The sequence below is a fragment of the Entelurus aequoreus genome, linkage group LG08, assembly GCF_033978785.1.
Source record: "Entelurus aequoreus isolate RoL-2023_Sb linkage group LG08, RoL_Eaeq_v1.1, whole genome shotgun sequence".
Lineage (NCBI taxonomy): Eukaryota > Metazoa > Chordata > Actinopteri > Syngnathiformes > Syngnathidae > Entelurus > Entelurus aequoreus.
Window position 1 is genome coordinate 32,652,617 of NC_084738.1, and position 16,947 is coordinate 32,669,563.

Here is a 16,947-nt window from a genome sequence, read left to right on the forward strand (position 1 = left end):
GGGGGACATTTTTGCTTGATAGGGAATCAAGTACTTACAAATGTATTTTTCCTAGATTGTTTTAACATAGTCTTGAAAATAGCACAATTTTAGATTACATTGTAAAGGAGTAAAAAAACCAAACCATAATACCTGAATTTCATGAACAGAAATAGAAGCCAACTGTACATCCAGTTTACAAAGAGTTTGCTTCACTAGACTGAGAACAATGTTTTGAACTCAAGTGTTGCAGCCAACATGGTGTTCTAATTTAGTTCCTTATTTTAATCACCTTTGTAAATTATACACTTAGAAAATATTAAAACCTTAAACATTAGATTAATAAAAAAGTATTAAATCAACTTTCACTTAAAATTAAAAAGCAATGCATAAAAATTGGTGTAAATTTGTTTATTTTTTTAAATCCAGATTTCATAAATACTTGATGTTTTCTTCCTGCTGCAATTAGACACCGCACAATTTAAAAAACACATCTCCATTTCGTTATGAACATTGCGCATAGTCACATTACTGCTCAGATTGAATGATGTTGCACTTCAAATGTCACCTTGTGGCCCAACTCAACTTGGTGGTTGTCATGTGGCCCATGTCGTCACTCTGGTGGTGGCCGTGGCTTGAGTTGTCATCAGAAGTCACATTGTGGCCCATGTCATTTTGGTGGCCGTGGCTTGAGTTGTCATGGTGATGGCCCATCTCACTCTGGTGGTGGCCGTGGCTTGAGTTGTCATAGTGGTCATCAGAAGTCACATTGTGGCCCATGTCGTCCCTCTGGTGGTGGCCGTGGCTTGAGTTGTCATCAGAAGTCACATTGTGGCCCATGTCGTCACTCTGGTGGTGGCCGTGGCTTGAGTTGTCATAGTGGTCATCAGAAGTCACATTGTGGCCCATGTCATTTTGGTGGCCGTGGCTTGAGTTGTCATGGTGATGGCCCATGTCGTCACTCTGGTGGTGGCCGTGGCTTGAGTTGTCATCAGATGTCACATTGTGGCCCATGTCATTTTGGTGGCCGTGGCTTGAGTTGTCATAGTGGTCATCAGAAGTCAAATTGTGGCCCATGTCGTCACTCTGGTGGTGGCCGTGGCTTGAGTTGTCATAGTGGTCATCAGAAGTCACATTGTGGCCCATGTCATTTTGGTGGCCGTGGCTTGAGTTGTCAAGGCCCATGTCACTCTGGTGGTGGCCGTGGCTTGAGTTGTCATAGTGGTCATCAGAAGTCACATTGTGGCCCATGTCATTTTGGTGGCCGTGGCTTGAGTTGTCAAGGCCCATGTCACTCTGGTTGTGGCCGTGGCTTGAGTTGTCATAGTGGTCATTAGATGTCACATTGTGGCCCATGTCATTTTGGTGGCCGTGGCTTGAGTTGTCATCAGAAGTCAAATTGTGGCCCATGTCGTCACTCTGGTGGTGGCCGTGGCTTGAGTTGTCATAGTGGTCATCAGAAGTCACATTGTGGCCCATGTCGTCACTCTGGTGGTTGCCGTGGCTTGAGTTGTCATGGTGATGGCCCATGTCACTCTGGTGGTGGCTGTGGCTTGAGTTGTCATGGTGATGGCCCAGGTCGCTCTGATGGTGGCTGTGGCTTGAGTTGTCATAGTGATCATCAGAAGTCACATTGTGGCCCATGTCGTCACTCTGGTGGTGGCCGTGGCTTGAGTTGTCATGATGATGGCCCATGTCGCTGTGATGGTGGCTGTGGCTTGAGTTGTCATCAGAAGTCACATTGTGGCCCATGTCATTTTGGTGGCCGTGGCTTGAGTTGTCATGGTGATGGCCCATGTCGCTCTGATGGTGGCTGTAGCTTGAGTTGTCATAGTGGTCATCAGAAGTCACATTGTGGCCCATGTCATTTTGGCGGCCGTGGCTTGAGTTGTCATAGTGGTCATCAGAAGTCACATTGTGGCCCATGTCGTCACTCTGGTGGTGGCCGTGGCTTGAGTTGTCATGATGATGGCCCATGTCGCTGTGATGGTGGCTGTGGCTTGAGTTGTCATCAGAAGTCACATTGTGGCCCATGTCATTTTGGTGGCCGTGGCTTGAGTTGTCATGGTGATGGCCCATGTCGCTCTGATGGTGGCTGTAGCTTGAGTTGTCATAGTGGTCATCAGAAGTCACATTGTGGCCCATGTCATTTTGGTGGCCGTGGCTTGAGTTGTCATAGTGATCATCAGAAGTCACATTGTGGCCCATGTCGTCACTCTGGTGGTGGCCGTGGCTTGAGTTGTCATAGTGGTCATCAGAAGTCACATTGTGGCCCATGTCATTTTGGTGGCCGTGGCTTGAGTTGTCATGGTGATGGCCCATGTCGCTCTGATGGTGGCTGTAGCTTGAGTTGTCATAGTGGTCATCAGAAGTCACATTGTGGCCCATGTCATTTTGGTGGCCGTGGCTTGAGTTGTCATAGTGATCATCAGAAGTCACATTGTGGCCCATGTCGTCACTCTGGTGGTGGCCGTGGCTTGAGTTGTCATAGTGGTCATCAGAAGTCACATTGTGGCCCATGTCATTTTGGTGGCCGTGGCTTGAGTTGTCATGGTGATGGCCCATGTCGCTCTGATGGTGGCTGTAGCTTGAGTTGTCATAGTGATCATCAGAAGTCACATTGTGGCCCATGTCGTCACTCTGGTGGTGGCCGTGGCTTGAGTTGTCATGGTGATGGCCCATGTCGCTCTGATGGTGGCTGTAGCTTGAGTTGTCATAGTGATCATCAGAAGTCACATTGTGGCCCATGTCGTCACTCTGGTGGTGGCCGTGGCTTGAGTTGTCATAGTGGTCATCAGAAGTCACATTGTGGCCCATGTCATTTTGGTGGCCGTGGCTTGAGTTGTCATAGTGGTCATTAGAAGTCAAATTGTGGCCCATGTCGTCACTCTGGTGGTGGCCGTGGCTTGAGTTGTCATAGTGGTCATCAGAAGTCACATTGTGGCCCATGTCATTTTGGTGGCCGTGGCTTGAGTTGTCATGGTGATGGCCCATGTCGCTCTGATGGTGGCTGTGGCTTGAGTTGTCATAGTGGTCATCAGAAGTCACATTGTGGCCCATGTCGTCACTCTGGTGGTGGCCATCGCTTGCGTTGTCATGGTGATGGCCCATGTCGCTCTGATGGTGGCTGTGGCTTGAGTTGTCATAGTGGTCATCAGAAGTCACATTGTGGCCCATGTCGTCACTCTGGTGGTGGCCGTGGCTTGAGTTGTCATAGTGGTCATCAGAAGTCACATTGTGGCCCATGTCATTTTGGTGGCCATGGCTTGAGTTGTCATAGTGGTCATCAGAAGTCACATTGTGGCCCATGTCGTCACTCTGGTGGTGGCCGTGGCTTGAGTTGTCATAGTGGTCATCAGAAGTCACATTGTGGCCCATGTCGTCACTCTGGTGGTGGCCGTGGCTTGAGTTGTCATAGTGGTCATCAGAAGTCACATTGTGGCCCATGTCATTTTGGTGGCCGTGGCTTGAGTTGTCATGGTGATGGCCCATGTCGCTCTGATGGTGGCTTTGGCTTGAGTTGTCATAGTGGTCATCAGAAGTCACATTGTGGCCCATGTCATTTTGGTGGCCGTGGCTTGAGTTGTCATGGTGATGGCCCATGTCGCTCTGATGGTGGCTGTAGCTTGAGTTGTCATAGTGGTCATCAGAAGTCACATTGTGGCCCATGTCATTTTGGTGGCCGTGGCTTGAGTTGTCATAGTGATCATCAGAAGTCACATTGTGGCCCATGTCGTCACTCTGGTGGTGGCCGTGGCTTGAGTTGTCATAGTGGTCATCAGAAGTCACATTGTGGCCCATGTCATTTTGGTGGCCGTGGCTTGAGTTGTCATGGTGATGGCCCATGTCGCTCTGATGGTGGCTTTGGCTTGAGTTGTCATAGTGGTCATCAGAAGTCACATTGTGGCCCATGTCATTTTGGTGGCCGTGGCTTGAGTTGTCATGGTGATGGCCCATGTCGCTCTGATGGTGGTTGTAGCTTGAGTTGTCATAGTGGTCATCAGAAGTCACATTGTGGCCCATGTCATTTTGGTGGCCGTGGCTTGAGTTGTCATAGTGATCATCAGAAGTCACATTGTGGCCCATGTCGTCACTCTGGTGGTGGCCGTGGCTTGAGTTGTCATAGTGGTCATCAGAAGTCACATTGTGGCCCATGTCATTTTGGTGGCCGTGGCTTGAGTTGTCAAGGTGATGGCCCATGTCGCTCTGATGGTGGCTGTAGCTTGAGTTGTCATAGTGATCATCAGAAGTCACATTGTGGCCCATGTCGTCACTCTGGTGGTGGCCATGGCTTGAGTTGTCATAGTGGTCATCAGAAGTCACATTGTGGCCCATGTCATTTTGGTGGCCGTGGCTTGAGTTGTCATGGTGATGGCCCATGTCGCTCTGATGGTGGCTGTGGCTTGAGTTGTCATAGTGGTCATCAGAAGTCACATTGTGGCCCATGTCATTTTGGTGGCCATGGCTTGAGTTGTCATAGTGGTCATCAGAAGTCAAATTGTGGCCCATGTCGTCACTCTGGTGGTGGCCGTGGCTTGAGTTGTCATGATGATGGCCCATGTCGCTCTGATGGTGGCTGTGGCTTGAGTTGTCATAGTGGTCATCAGAAGTCACATTGTGGCCCATGTCATTTTGGTGGCCGTGGCTTGAGTTGTCATGGTGATGGCCCATGTCGCTCTGATGGTGGCTGTAGCTTGAGTTGTCATAGTGGTCATCAGAAGTCACATTGTGGCCCATGTCGTCACTCTGGTGGTGGCCGTGGCTTGAGTTGTCATAGTGGTCATCAGAAGTCACATTGTGGCCCATGTCATTTTGGTGGCCGTGGCTTGAGTTGTCATGGTGATGGCCCATGTCGCTCTGATGGTGGCTGTAGCTTGAGTTGTCATAGTGATCATCAGAAGTCACATTGTGGCCCATGTCGTCACTCTGGTGGTGGCCGTGGCTTGAGTTGTCATAGTGGTCATCAGAAGTCACATTGTGGCCCATGTCATTTTGGTGGCCGTGGCTTGAGTTGTCATAGTGGTCATTAGAAGTCAAATTGTGGCCCATGTCGTCACTCTGGTGGTGGCCGTGGCTTGAGTTGTCATAGTGGTCATCAGAAGTCACATTGTGGCCCATGTCGTCACTCTGGTGGTGGCCATCGCTTGCGTTGTCATGGTGATGGCCCATGTCGCTCTGATGGTGGCTGTGGCTTGAGTTGTCATAGTGGTCATCAGAAGTCACATTGTGGCCCATGTCGTCACTCTGGTGGTGGCCATCGCTTGCGTTGTCATGGTGATGGCTCATGTCGCTCTGATGGTGGCTGTGGCTTGAGTTGTCATAGTGGTCATCAGAAGTCACATTGTGGCCCATGTCATTTTGGTGGCCATGGCTTGAGTTGTCATAGTGGTCATCAGAAGTCAAATTGTGGCCCATGTCGTCACTCTGGTGGTGGCCGTGGCTTGAGTTGTCATAGTGGTCATCAGAAGTCACATTGTGGCCCATGTCATTTTGGTGGCCGTGGCTTGAGTTGTCATGGTGATGGCCCATGTCGCTCTGATGGTGGCTTTGGCTTGAGTTGTCATAGTGGTCATCAGAAGTCACATTGTGGCCCATGTCATTTTGGTGGCCGTGGCTTGAGTTGTCATGGTGATGGCCCATGTCGCTCTGATGGTGGCTGTAGCTTGAGTTGTCATCAGAAGTCACATTGTGGCCCATGTCATTTTGGTGGCCGTGGCTTGAGTTGTCATAGTGATCATCAGAAGTCACATTGTGGCCCATGTCGTCACTCTGGTGGTGGCCGTGGCTTGAGTTGTCATAGTGGTCATCAGAAGTCACATTGTGGCCCATGTCATTTTGGTGGCCGTGGCTTGAGTTGTCATGGTGATGGCCCATGTCGCTCTGATGGTGGCTGTAGCTTGAGTTGTCATAGTGGTCATCAGAAGTCACATTGTGGCCCATGTCATTTTGGTGGCCGTGGCTTGAGTTGTCATAGTGATCATCAGAAGTCACATTGTGGCCCATGTCGTCACTCTGGTGGTGGCCGTGGCTTGAGTTGTCATAGTGGTCATCAGAAGTCACATTGTGGCCCATGTCATTTTGGTGGCCGTGGCTTGAGTTGTCATGGTGATGGCCCATGTCGCTCTGATGGTGGCTGTGGCTTGAGTTGTCATAGTGGTCATCAGAAGTCACATTGTGGCCCATGTCATTTTGGTGGCCATGGCTTGAGTTGTCATAGTGGTCATCAGAAGTCAAATTGTGGCCTATGTCGTCACTCTGGTGGTGGCCGTGGCTTGAGTTGTCATGATGATGGCCCATGTCGCTCTGATGGTGGCTGTGGCTTGAGTTGTCATAGTGGTCATCAGAAGTCACATTGTGGCCCATGTCATTTTGGTGGCCGTGGCTTGAGTGGTCATGGTGATGGCCCATGTCGCTCTGATGGTGGCTGTGGCTTGAGTTGTCATCAGAAGTCACATTGCGGCCCATGTCATTTTGGTGGCCGTGGCTTGAGTTGTCATGGTGATGGCCCATGTCGCTCTGATGGTGGCTGTGGCTTGAGTTGTCATCAGAAGTCACATTGTGGCCCATGTCATTTTGGTGGCCATGGCTTGAGTTGTCATAGTGGTCATCAGAAGTCACATTGTGGCCCATGTCATTTTGGTAGCCGTGGCTTGAGTTGTCATAGTGGTCATCAGAAGTCACATTGTGGCCCATGTCGTCACTCTGGTGGTGGCCGTGGCTTGAGTTGTCATGGTGATGGCCCATGTCGCTCTGATGGTGGCTGTAGCTTGAGTTGTCATAGTGATCATCAGAAGTCACATTGTGGCCCATGTCGTCACTCTGGTGGTGGCCGTGGCTTGAGTTGTCATAGTGGTCATCAGAAGTCACATTGTGGCCCATGTCATTTTGGTGGCCGTGGCTTGAGTTGTCATAGTGGTCATTAGAAGTCAAATTGTGGCCCATGTCGTCACTCTGGTGGTGGCCGTGGCTTGAGTTGTCATAGTGGTCATCAGAAGTCACATTGTGGCCCATGTCATTTTGGTGGCCGTGGCTTGAGTTGTCATGGTGATGGCCCATGTCGCTCTGATGGTGGCTGTGGCTTGAGTTGTCATAGTGGTCATCAGAAGTCACATTGTGGCCCATGTCGTCACTCTGGTGGTGGCCATCGCTTGCGTTGTCATGGTGATGGCCCATGTCACTCTGATGGTGGCTGTGGCTTGAGTTGTCATAGTGGTCATCAGAAGTCACATTGTGGCCCATGTCGTCACTCTGGTGGTGGCCGTGGCTTGAGTTGTCATAGTGGTCATCAGAAGTCACATTGTGGCCCATGTCATTTTGGTGGCCGTGGCTTGAGTTGTCATGGTGATGGCCCATGTCGCTCTGATGGTGGCTGTGGCTTGAGTTGTCATAGTGGTCATCAGAAGTCACATTGTGGCCCATGTCGTCACTCTGGTGGTGGCCGTGGCTTGAGTTGTCATAGTGGTCATCAGAAGTCACATTGTGGCCCATGTCATTTTGGTGGCCATGGCTTGAGTTGTCATAGTGGTCATCAGAAGTCACATTGTGGCCCATGTCGTCACTCTGGTGGTGGCCGTGGCTTGAGTTGTCATAGTGGTCATCAGAAGTCACATTGTGGCCCATGTCGTCACTCTGGTGGTGGCCGTGGCTTGAGTTGTCATTGTGGCCCATGTCATTTTGGTGGCCGTGGCTTGAGTTGTCATGGTGATGGCCCGTGTCGCTCTGATGGTGGCTTTGGCTTGAGTTGTCATAGTGGTCATCAGAAGTCACATTGTGGCCCATGTCATTTTGGTGGCCGTGGCTTGAGTTGTCATAGTGATCATCAGAAGTCACATTGTGGCCCATGTCGTCACTCTGGTGGTGGCCGTGGCTTGAGTTGTCATAGTGGTCATCAGAAGTCACATTGTGGCCCATGTCATTTTGGTGGCCGTGGCTTGAGTTGTCATGGTGATGGCCCATGTCGCTCTGATGGTGGCTGTAGCTTGAGTTGTCATAGTGGTCATCAGAAGTCACATTGTGGCCCATGTCATTTTGGTGGCCGTGGCTTGAGTTGTCATAGTGATCATCAGAAGTCACATTGTGGCCCATGTCGTCACTCTGGTGGTGGCCGTGGCTTGAGTTGTCATAGTGGTCATCAGAAGTCACATTGTGGCCCATGTCATTTTGGTGGCCGTGGCTTGAGTTGTCATGGTGATGGCCCATGTCGCTCTGATGGTGGCTGTAGCTTGAGTTGTCATAGTGGTCATCAGAAGTCAAATTGTGGCCCATGTCGTCACTCTGGTGGTGGCCGTGGCTTGAGTTGTCATGATGATGGCCCATGTCGCTCTGATGGTGGCTGTGGCTTGAGTTGTCATAGTGGTCATCAGAAGTCACATTGTGGCCCATGTCATTTTGGTGGCCGTGGCTTGAGTTGTCATGGTGATGGCCCATGTCGCTCTGATGGTGGCTGTAGCTTGAGTTGTCATAGTGGTCATCAGAAGTCACATTGTGGCCCATGTCGTCACTCTGGTGGTGGCCGTGGCTTGAGTTGTCATAGTGGTCATCAGAAGTCACATTGTGGCCCATGTCATTTTGGTGGCCGTGGCTTGAGTTGTCATGGTGATGGCCCATGTCGCTCTGATGGTGGCTGTAGCTTGAGTTGTCATAGTGATCATCAGAAGTCACATTGTGGCCCATGTCGTCACTCTGGTGGTGGCCGTGGCTTGAGTTGTCATAGTGGTCATCAGAAGTCACATTGTGGCCCATGTCATTTTGGTGGCCGTGGCTTGAGTTGTCATAGTGGTCATTAGAAGTCAAATTGTGGCCCATGTCGTCACTCTGGTGGTGGCCGTGGCTTGAGTTGTCATAGTGGTCATCAGAAGTCACATTGTGGCCCATGTCGTCACTCTGGTGGTGGCCATCGCTTGCGTTGTCATGGTGATGGCCCATGTCGCTCTGATGGTGGCTGTGGCTTGAGTTGTCATAGTGGTCATCAGAAGTCACATTGTGGCCCATGTCGTCACTCTGGTGGTGGCCATCGCTTGCGTTGTCATGGTGATGGCCCATGTCGCTCTGATGGTGGCTGTGGCTTGAGTTGTCATAGTGGTCATCAGAAGTCACATTGTGGCCCATGTCATTTTGGTGGCCATGGCTTGAGTTGTCATAGTGGTCATCAGAAGTCAAATTGTGGCCCATGTCGTCACTCTGGTGGTGGCCGTGGCTTGAGTTGTCATAGTGGTCATCAGAAGTCACATTGTGGCCCATGTCGTCACTCTGGTGGTGGCCGTGGCTTGAGTTGTCATAGTGGTCATCAGAAGTCACATTGTGGCCCATGTCATTTTGGTGGCCGTGGCTTGAGTTGTCATGGTGATGGCCCATGTCGCTCTGATGGTGGCTTTGGCTTGAGTTGTCATAGTGGTCATCAGAAGTCACATTGTGGCCCATGTCATTTTGGTGGCCGTGGCTTGAGTGGTCATGGTGATGGCCCATGTCGCTCTGATGGTGGCTGTAGCTTGAGTTGTCATAGTGGTCATCAGAAGTCACATTGTGGCCCATGTCATTTTGGTGGCCGTGGCTTGAGTTGTCATAGTGATCATCAGAAGTCACATTGTGGCCCATGTCGTCACTCTGGTGGTGGCCGTGGCTTGAGTTGTCATAGTGGTCATCAGAAGTCACATTGTGGCCCATGTCATTTTGGTGGCCGTGGCTTGAGTTGTCATGGTGATGGCCCATGTCGCTCTGATGGTGGCTGTAGCTTGAGTTGTCATAGTGGTCATCAGAAGTCACATTGTGGCCCATGTCATTTTGGTGGCCGTGGCTTGAGTTGTCATAGTGATCATCAGAAGTCACATTGTGGCCCATGTCGTCACTCTGGTGGTGGCCGTGGCTTGAGTTGTCATAGTGGTCATCAGAAGTCACATTGTGGCCCATGTCATTTTGGTGGCCGTGGCTTGAGTTGTCATGGTGATGGCCCATGTCGCTCTGATGGTGGCTGTGGCTTGAGTTGTCATAGTGGTCATCAGAAGTCACATTGTGGCCCATGTCATTTTGGTGGCCATGGCTTGAGTTGTCATAGTGGTCATCAGAAGTCAAATTGTGGCCCATGTCGTCACTCTGGTGGTGGCCGTGGCTTGAGTTGTCATGATGATGGCCCATGTCGCTCTGATGGTGGCTGTGGCTTGAGTTGTCATAGTGGTCATCAGAAGTCACATTGTGGCCCATGTCATTTTGGTGGCCGTGGCTTGAGTGGTCATGGTGATGGCCCATGTCGCTCTGATGGTGGCTGTGGCTTGAGTTGTCATCAGAAGTCACATTGCGGCCCATGTCATTTTGGTGGCCGTGGCTTGAGTTGTCATGGTGATGGCCCATGTCGCTCTGATGGTGGCTGTGGCTTGAGTTGTCATCAGAAGTCACATTGTGGCCCATGTCATTTTGGTGGCCATGGCTTGAGTTGTCATAGTGGTCATCAGAAGTCACATTGTGGCCCATGTCATTTTGGTAGCCGTGGCTTGAGTTGTCATAGTAGTCATCAGAAGTCACATTGTGGCCCATGTCATCACTCTGGTGGTGGCCATCGCTTGCGTTGTCATGGTGATGGCCCATGTCACTCTGGTGGTGGCCGTGGCTTGAGTGGTCATGGTGATGGCCCATGTCGCTCTGATGGTGGCTGTGGCTTGAGTTGTCATAGTGGTCATCAGAAGTCACATTGTGGCCCATGTCATTTTGGTGGCCGTCGCTTGCGTTGTCATGGTGATGGCCCATGTCACTCTGGTGGTGGCCGTGGCTTGAGTGGTCATGGTGATGGCCCATGTCGCTCTGATGGTGGCTGTGGCTTGAGTTGTCATAGTGGTCATCAGAAGTCACATTGTGGTCCATGTCGTCACTCTGGTGGTGGCCATGGCTTGAGTTGTCATGGTGATGGCCCATGTCGTCACTCTGGTGGTGGCCGTGGCTTGAGTTGTCATGGTGATGGCCCATGTCGTCACTCTGGTGGTGGCCATGGCTTGAGTTGTCATAGTGGTCATCAGAAGTCACATTGTGGCCCATGTCATCACTCTTATGGTGGCTGTGGTTTGCGTTGTCATGGTGATGGCCCATGTCACTCTGGTGGTGGCCATGGCTTGAGTTGTCATAGTGGTCATCAGAAGTCACATTGTGGCCCATGTAGTCACTCTGGTGGTGGCTGTGGCTTGCGTCGTCATGGTGATAGCCCATGTAGTCACTCTGGTGGTGGCCGTGGCTTGAGTTGTCATAGTGGTCATCAGAAGTCACATTGTGGCCCATGTCGTCACTCTGGTGGTGGCCGTCGCTTGCGTTGTCATGGTGATGGCCCATGTCGTCACTCTGGTGGTGGCCGTGGCTTGAGTTGTCATAGTGGTCATCAGAAGTCACATTGTGGCCCATGTCGTCACTCTTATGGCGGCTGTGGCTTGCGTTGTCATGGTGATGGCCCATGTCGTCACTCTGGTGATGGCCATGGCTTGAGTTGTCATGGTGGTCATCAGAAGTCACATTGTGGCCCATGTCATCACTCTTATGGTGGCTGTGGCTTGCGTTGTCATGGTGATGGCCCATGTCACTCTGGTGGTGGCCATGGCTTGAGTTGTCATAGTGGTCATCAGAAGTCACATTGTGGCCCATGTAGTCACTCTGGTGGTGGTTGTGGCTTGCGTTGTCATGGTGAGGGCCCATATCACTCTGGTGGTGGCCGTGGCTTGAGTTGTCATAGTGGTCATTAGAAGTCACATTGTGGCCCATGTCGTCACTCTTATGGCGGCTGTGGCTTGCGTTGTCATGGTGATGGCCCATGTCGTCACTCTGGTGGTGGCCATGGCTTGAGTTGTCATAGTGGTCATCAGAAGTCACATTGTGGCCCATGTCGTCACTCTTATGGCGGCTGTGGCTTGCGTTGTCATGGTGATGGCCCATGTCGTCATTCTGGTGATGGCCTTGGCTTGAGTTGTCATGGTGGTCATCAGAAGTCACATTGTGGCCCATGTCATCACTCTTATGGTGGCTGTGGCTTGCGTTGTCATGGTGATGGCCCATGTCACTCTGGTGGTGGCCATGGCTTGAGTTGTCATAGTGGTCATCAGAAGTCACATTGTGGCCCATGTAGTCACTCTGGTGGTGGCTGTGGCTTGCATCGTCATGGTGACTCTGGTGGTGGCCGTGGCTTGAGTTGTCATGGTGATGGCCCATGTCACTCTGGTGGTGGCCGTGGCTTGAGTTGTCATGGTGATGGCCCATGTCACTCTGGTGGTGGCCGTGGCTTGAGTTGTCATGGTGGTCATCAGAAGTCACATTGTGGCCCATGTCGTCACTCTGGTGGTGGCCGTCGCTTGCGTTGTCATGGTGATGGCCCATGTCGTCACTCTGGTGGTGGCCGTGGCTTGAGTTGTCATAGTGGTCATCAGAAGTCACATTGTGGCCCATGTAGTCACTCTGGTGGTGGTTGTGGCTTGCGTTGTCATGGTGAGGGCCCATATCACTCTGGTGGTGGCCGTGGCTTGAGTTGTCATAGTGGTCATCAGAAGTCACATTGTGGCCCATGTCGTCACTCTGGTGGTGGTTGTGGCTTGCGTTGTCATGGTGAGGGCCCATATCACTCTGGTGGTGGCCGTGGCTTGAGTTGTCATAGTGGTCATCAGAAGTCACATTGTGGCCCATGTCGTCACTCTGGTGGTGGCCGTCGCTTGCGTTGTCATGGTGATGGCCCATGTCGTCACTCTGGTGGTGGCCGTGGCTTGAGTTGTCATAGTGGTCATCAGAAGTCACATTGTGGCCCATGTAGTCACTCTGGTGGTGGTTGTGGCTTGCGTTGTCATGGTGAGGGCCCATATCACTCTGGTGGTGGCCGTGGCTTGAGTTGTCATAGTGGTCATCAGAAGTCACATTGTGGCCCATGTCGTCACTCCGGTGCCAGTGGCTTGAGTTGTCATGGCCCTTGTCGTCACTGTGGTGGTGGCTGTGGGTGGAGTTGTCATTCTGGACATTGGACATTTGCTGAAATAAATCAGTCACTGTATTTTGTCCTTTCAGTTTGTTTACTTGGAAAATGTCTCTTAAGCCCAGCAATGCATCCGTTTCCACTTCTTTGGTTTCCATTTGTACTACAATTTGAAAGACAATTTCAAGAATACAGTTAGTTCTAAACATTATGTAACATTTGTGACAGATCAATTTTTTTCCAAGTTGTCCACACTGCTTAAACTTTCTCACCTTCTTTAACTTGCTTTTCCAACATGGATTCCATTGACTGAAGAAACTCATAAGCCCTCTTAATGGAGTTGTTGGGATACATTACTGTAATACAACAAAAATAAGCCATCTTAAAACCACAATTGCCTTGTCCATTTTCAATTATGTTCTCATCTAACTCACCTCCTTTGTCAAGGCCCCCATTGGGTTTCGCTTTGGTGCCATCAAGTGTCAAACAGGGGCCTGCAGATAAGCAAACACTTGATATAGAGAAAAGACAACATTTTAAACACAAGTTAGGTTAAAACAAGAAGAATTACCTTTGTCAATCAAGACAGTATGCACCAGGACCAGTAAGAGCCACGCCATGTCCATTGCACCAGCCAGAGTCAGAAAGTTAGTGGGACCACATGAGGTCTTTATAGCAGGTGACGCAGCTGCTCCTAATTAGCTTTAATTACTCTCCTAGTTGTCAAAGACATCTAGTATGATGACATTATCTTATATTTAGTGTTTAGCTTGGATATACATCATCATGCCAACAGACATGCTTCTGCAAATAAATGTATTTTACGTAAAGTTGAAACAAATCACACAAAAATAAAATATGAGATAATATGGAATGTATGAATAGTATCTCCTTCCCAAGCAAATTATAATGGTAGAAAATCCATTCAGATTCAAAATGTTCTTCTGACCAAATATTTTCTTCTGCAATATAATCACCTTTAAGTAAGAACCACTGCCATGCTATTTTACTTTTATAAAGTGCTAACTATATATGTGACTATTAATCTTAATTTTATTAATATTTCATATGATCTAATTTCCATCTTATAATGAGATTTTACTTTTACTTAATTTATTTATTAACAATTTATTTTGTACACTTTTTGAGAATTGTTGTCAGTCCTGCTGTTTCAAATAAATGAAATTAAATCTTGACAACAAGGAAATAAAAGGCAACTAACAAAACCTTGAAGTTATCAACACATTTACAATAACATAGATCATGCCAAGTTAATCAGACTTTAGCAATACATTTCATCCTTTGAATGTGATCTATAAGTTATAATTTGACCTATTTCCAGAAAGACATTACTCAACAATTGTGCAATTCAATCAAACTTTTGACCCCTATATATTTATTCTCAATGTCCTTGCTTTGTTTAATGGCTCATTTATTTTCTATTCATCATTAATTTTTTCCTGTTTTATACAACTTTAATCGTAATTATAACATTCATGTTCCTCAATAGCGCAGAAGCTATACTCCTTAGTGTAATTTTTTTGGAAACTCTTACTCGTTTTATTTATATTTAATTTTTTTCAAAACCTTCCTGTCTTTCTTTACGCAGGAAGTAAAACACATTTTGAATTACAAAATGTAAGCAAACCAAATATTGTAAATGGTGTAAATAAATGTTCAGTAATAGATATGGAGAAAGAGTAGGATTAAATAAGATCTGCTTCTTCCTACAGACATGTTGAATTGTGAAAATGTTCTTTAATGTAACTTAAGCATGTTTCAAACATAAAACCCATACCATACATGCTGTGTCACCCATACAGCGGTGTGGATCCACGGTATTCTGTGTATTTCCGTGAACATTAATTTATGTGTAATATTAAAGTATATACAGTATCAGTTTAACTCTCATGAAATTGTGATTGTGCAATATAGCTACCAATGTATTTAATGTTCAAACAAAAATATATATTTTTGATGTATTTTTACCATTTCAAAACAGAGTTCAAATCTTTCAGAAAATTGTTATTTTTTTATTTTAATAAATGTGGCAAAATAGTATGAATATATTTTAAATGAAATACTACCCGCAGTTCCAAGTCTGACATTATATATCCGGTGTATATTCCAATTATTGTAATATTTTAAAGGTAAAATATCTGTAAATATTGCAAATACTTAAGTGATACATGCACTTCAAGCGTTGCAATGCATGATAATTAATTGTACACTATATATGTACGTATGTGGGCTCTGTACCGAGGATGTCGTTGTGGCTTGTGCAGCCCTTTGAGACACTTGTGATTTAGGGCTATATAAATAAACATTGATTGATTGATTGGTTGATATATCGTGGACAATTGCATTTTTTGCATTTATCATGATTTGTTTATCTTTCCCTTAGGAAAACTGATTGATTCTTGCACTGTAGCTTTCACTACAGATGGGTAAATATGTTACAAATTATGTAGTCAATATAAACTACAGGTGTCAAACTTAAGGCCTGGGGACCAGATTGGGCCCACCACATCACTTTATATGACCCGCACAAGCATGGAGGCGGTATAGCTCGGTTGGTAGAGTGGCCGTGCCAGCAACTTGAGGGTTACAGGTTCGATCCCCGCTTCCGCCATCCTAGTCACTGCTGTTGTGTCCTTGGGCAAGAGACTTTACCCACTTGCTCCCAGTGCCACCCACACTGGTTTAAATGTAACTTAGATATTGGGTTTCACTATGTAAAAGCGCTTTGAGTCACTAGAGAAAAGCGCTATATAAATATAATTCAATTCAATGGAAATAGGTCTTTCTATCTTCACTTTGACAGAAAAAAATACATGTACTGCATACAGTTGCATGCAATTTTAAAATGTACTATTATCTAATGTCACAAATATTATACTGTCATACATTCAAAGCATTTTATTAAAATTAAAATAAATACTTAAATATCTTCAAGGCAAGTTATCCATCAAATTGTACACTGTAAAATTGGCGATAGATGTTTCAGTAAAAAAACTGGCAGCTCAGTCATTAAATTTTAACGCAGAAAGAACTGTGGTGTTGTATTTCTATTTACAGTAATTCACTGTAAAAACTACTTTTACAGTTAAAAAAGGCACCTAACTCATTCACCGTAAAAAACAGTGATTGAGTAATATGCTGTAAAAAAAACACTGTAAATTCTGACGACAGAATTTACAGAATCCCCGTTTTTTGCCGCAAATCTACAGGTTTTTTTTATTGTACGTATAGAAAATCATTAATTAAATGCATAGGCAATTTTGTAACAATATCATGAAGCATATCCTTATACATTTATATCTATACGTTATTCAGTTACAAGCATCTCTCTGAGGGCGGACATGACTGCAAAAACAAGTTTTGACACACCTTATTTAAAGAATAGGAATTTTGAAAATAGATGTACAGTATTTCAGGATTTTTATCTTCTTCACTTAAGACTTTATGCAGAGCTATTCATGTGGAAAGGGTTTCTTAAAGATACACGACTACTCATAACAAAAGCATTGTTTTAATTCAACCCAAAAACATAGGAAAAGTGTGATCATCTGACAGTTTATTTCTGCATATGCTATGAAACAAATGAAATGTGTCATTTTGTGTGTATGTCTGATCATCAGTATATGCCATAGGTGTGTTCCTTTCCATCTCTGTATCTGTCCAGGTAGCGTAGGGGTTGTCCATATGGGTATTTCACTTGTGGTGGATGATAAACCGGAGGACGGATGAACTCAAACACTGGCTCCCTCATATCTACAGGAGAAGATATGACCGATATTTCAACATCAAAAGGCAAAGAAGTAAAGTTGACATGATGAAACTTTCAAAAGTATAATCTTGTAAGACTTGATCTTAGTCATTAGTGCGACTCACTGAGTGTGTTATGAAAGGTGCTGGTGACGGATTCGTCCCATTGGCACTGGAAGAACGCCAACCCTGCAGGTGTCATGCTGTCCTGGTGCTTTCTGTAAAAGTCCACCGTTTTAAACGTTCGATCTGCTAGGGAATGGCTGAAAAGAAGA

At 47.3% G+C, this 16,947-nt stretch overlaps 1 protein-coding gene across 1 annotated transcript in view; it reads right to left on the reverse strand.

Annotated features, from left to right (window-relative positions):
- Positions 1-16,422: 16,422 nt before the first annotated feature.
- Positions 16,423-16,947, reverse strand: part of mrpl38 (mitochondrial ribosomal protein L38) — a 9,827-nt gene continuing 9,302 nt past the window's right edge. Inside the window, exons 8-9 of the mRNA XM_062056291.1 lie at positions 16,799-16,935; positions 16,423-16,678 (exon numbers count right to left, since the gene is read on the reverse strand). Coding sequence (XP_061912275.1) covers positions 16,542-16,678; positions 16,799-16,935 — 274 coding nt within the window. The 3' untranslated portion in view covers positions 16,423-16,541. The remainder of the gene's footprint in view (positions 16,679-16,798; positions 16,936-16,947) is intronic.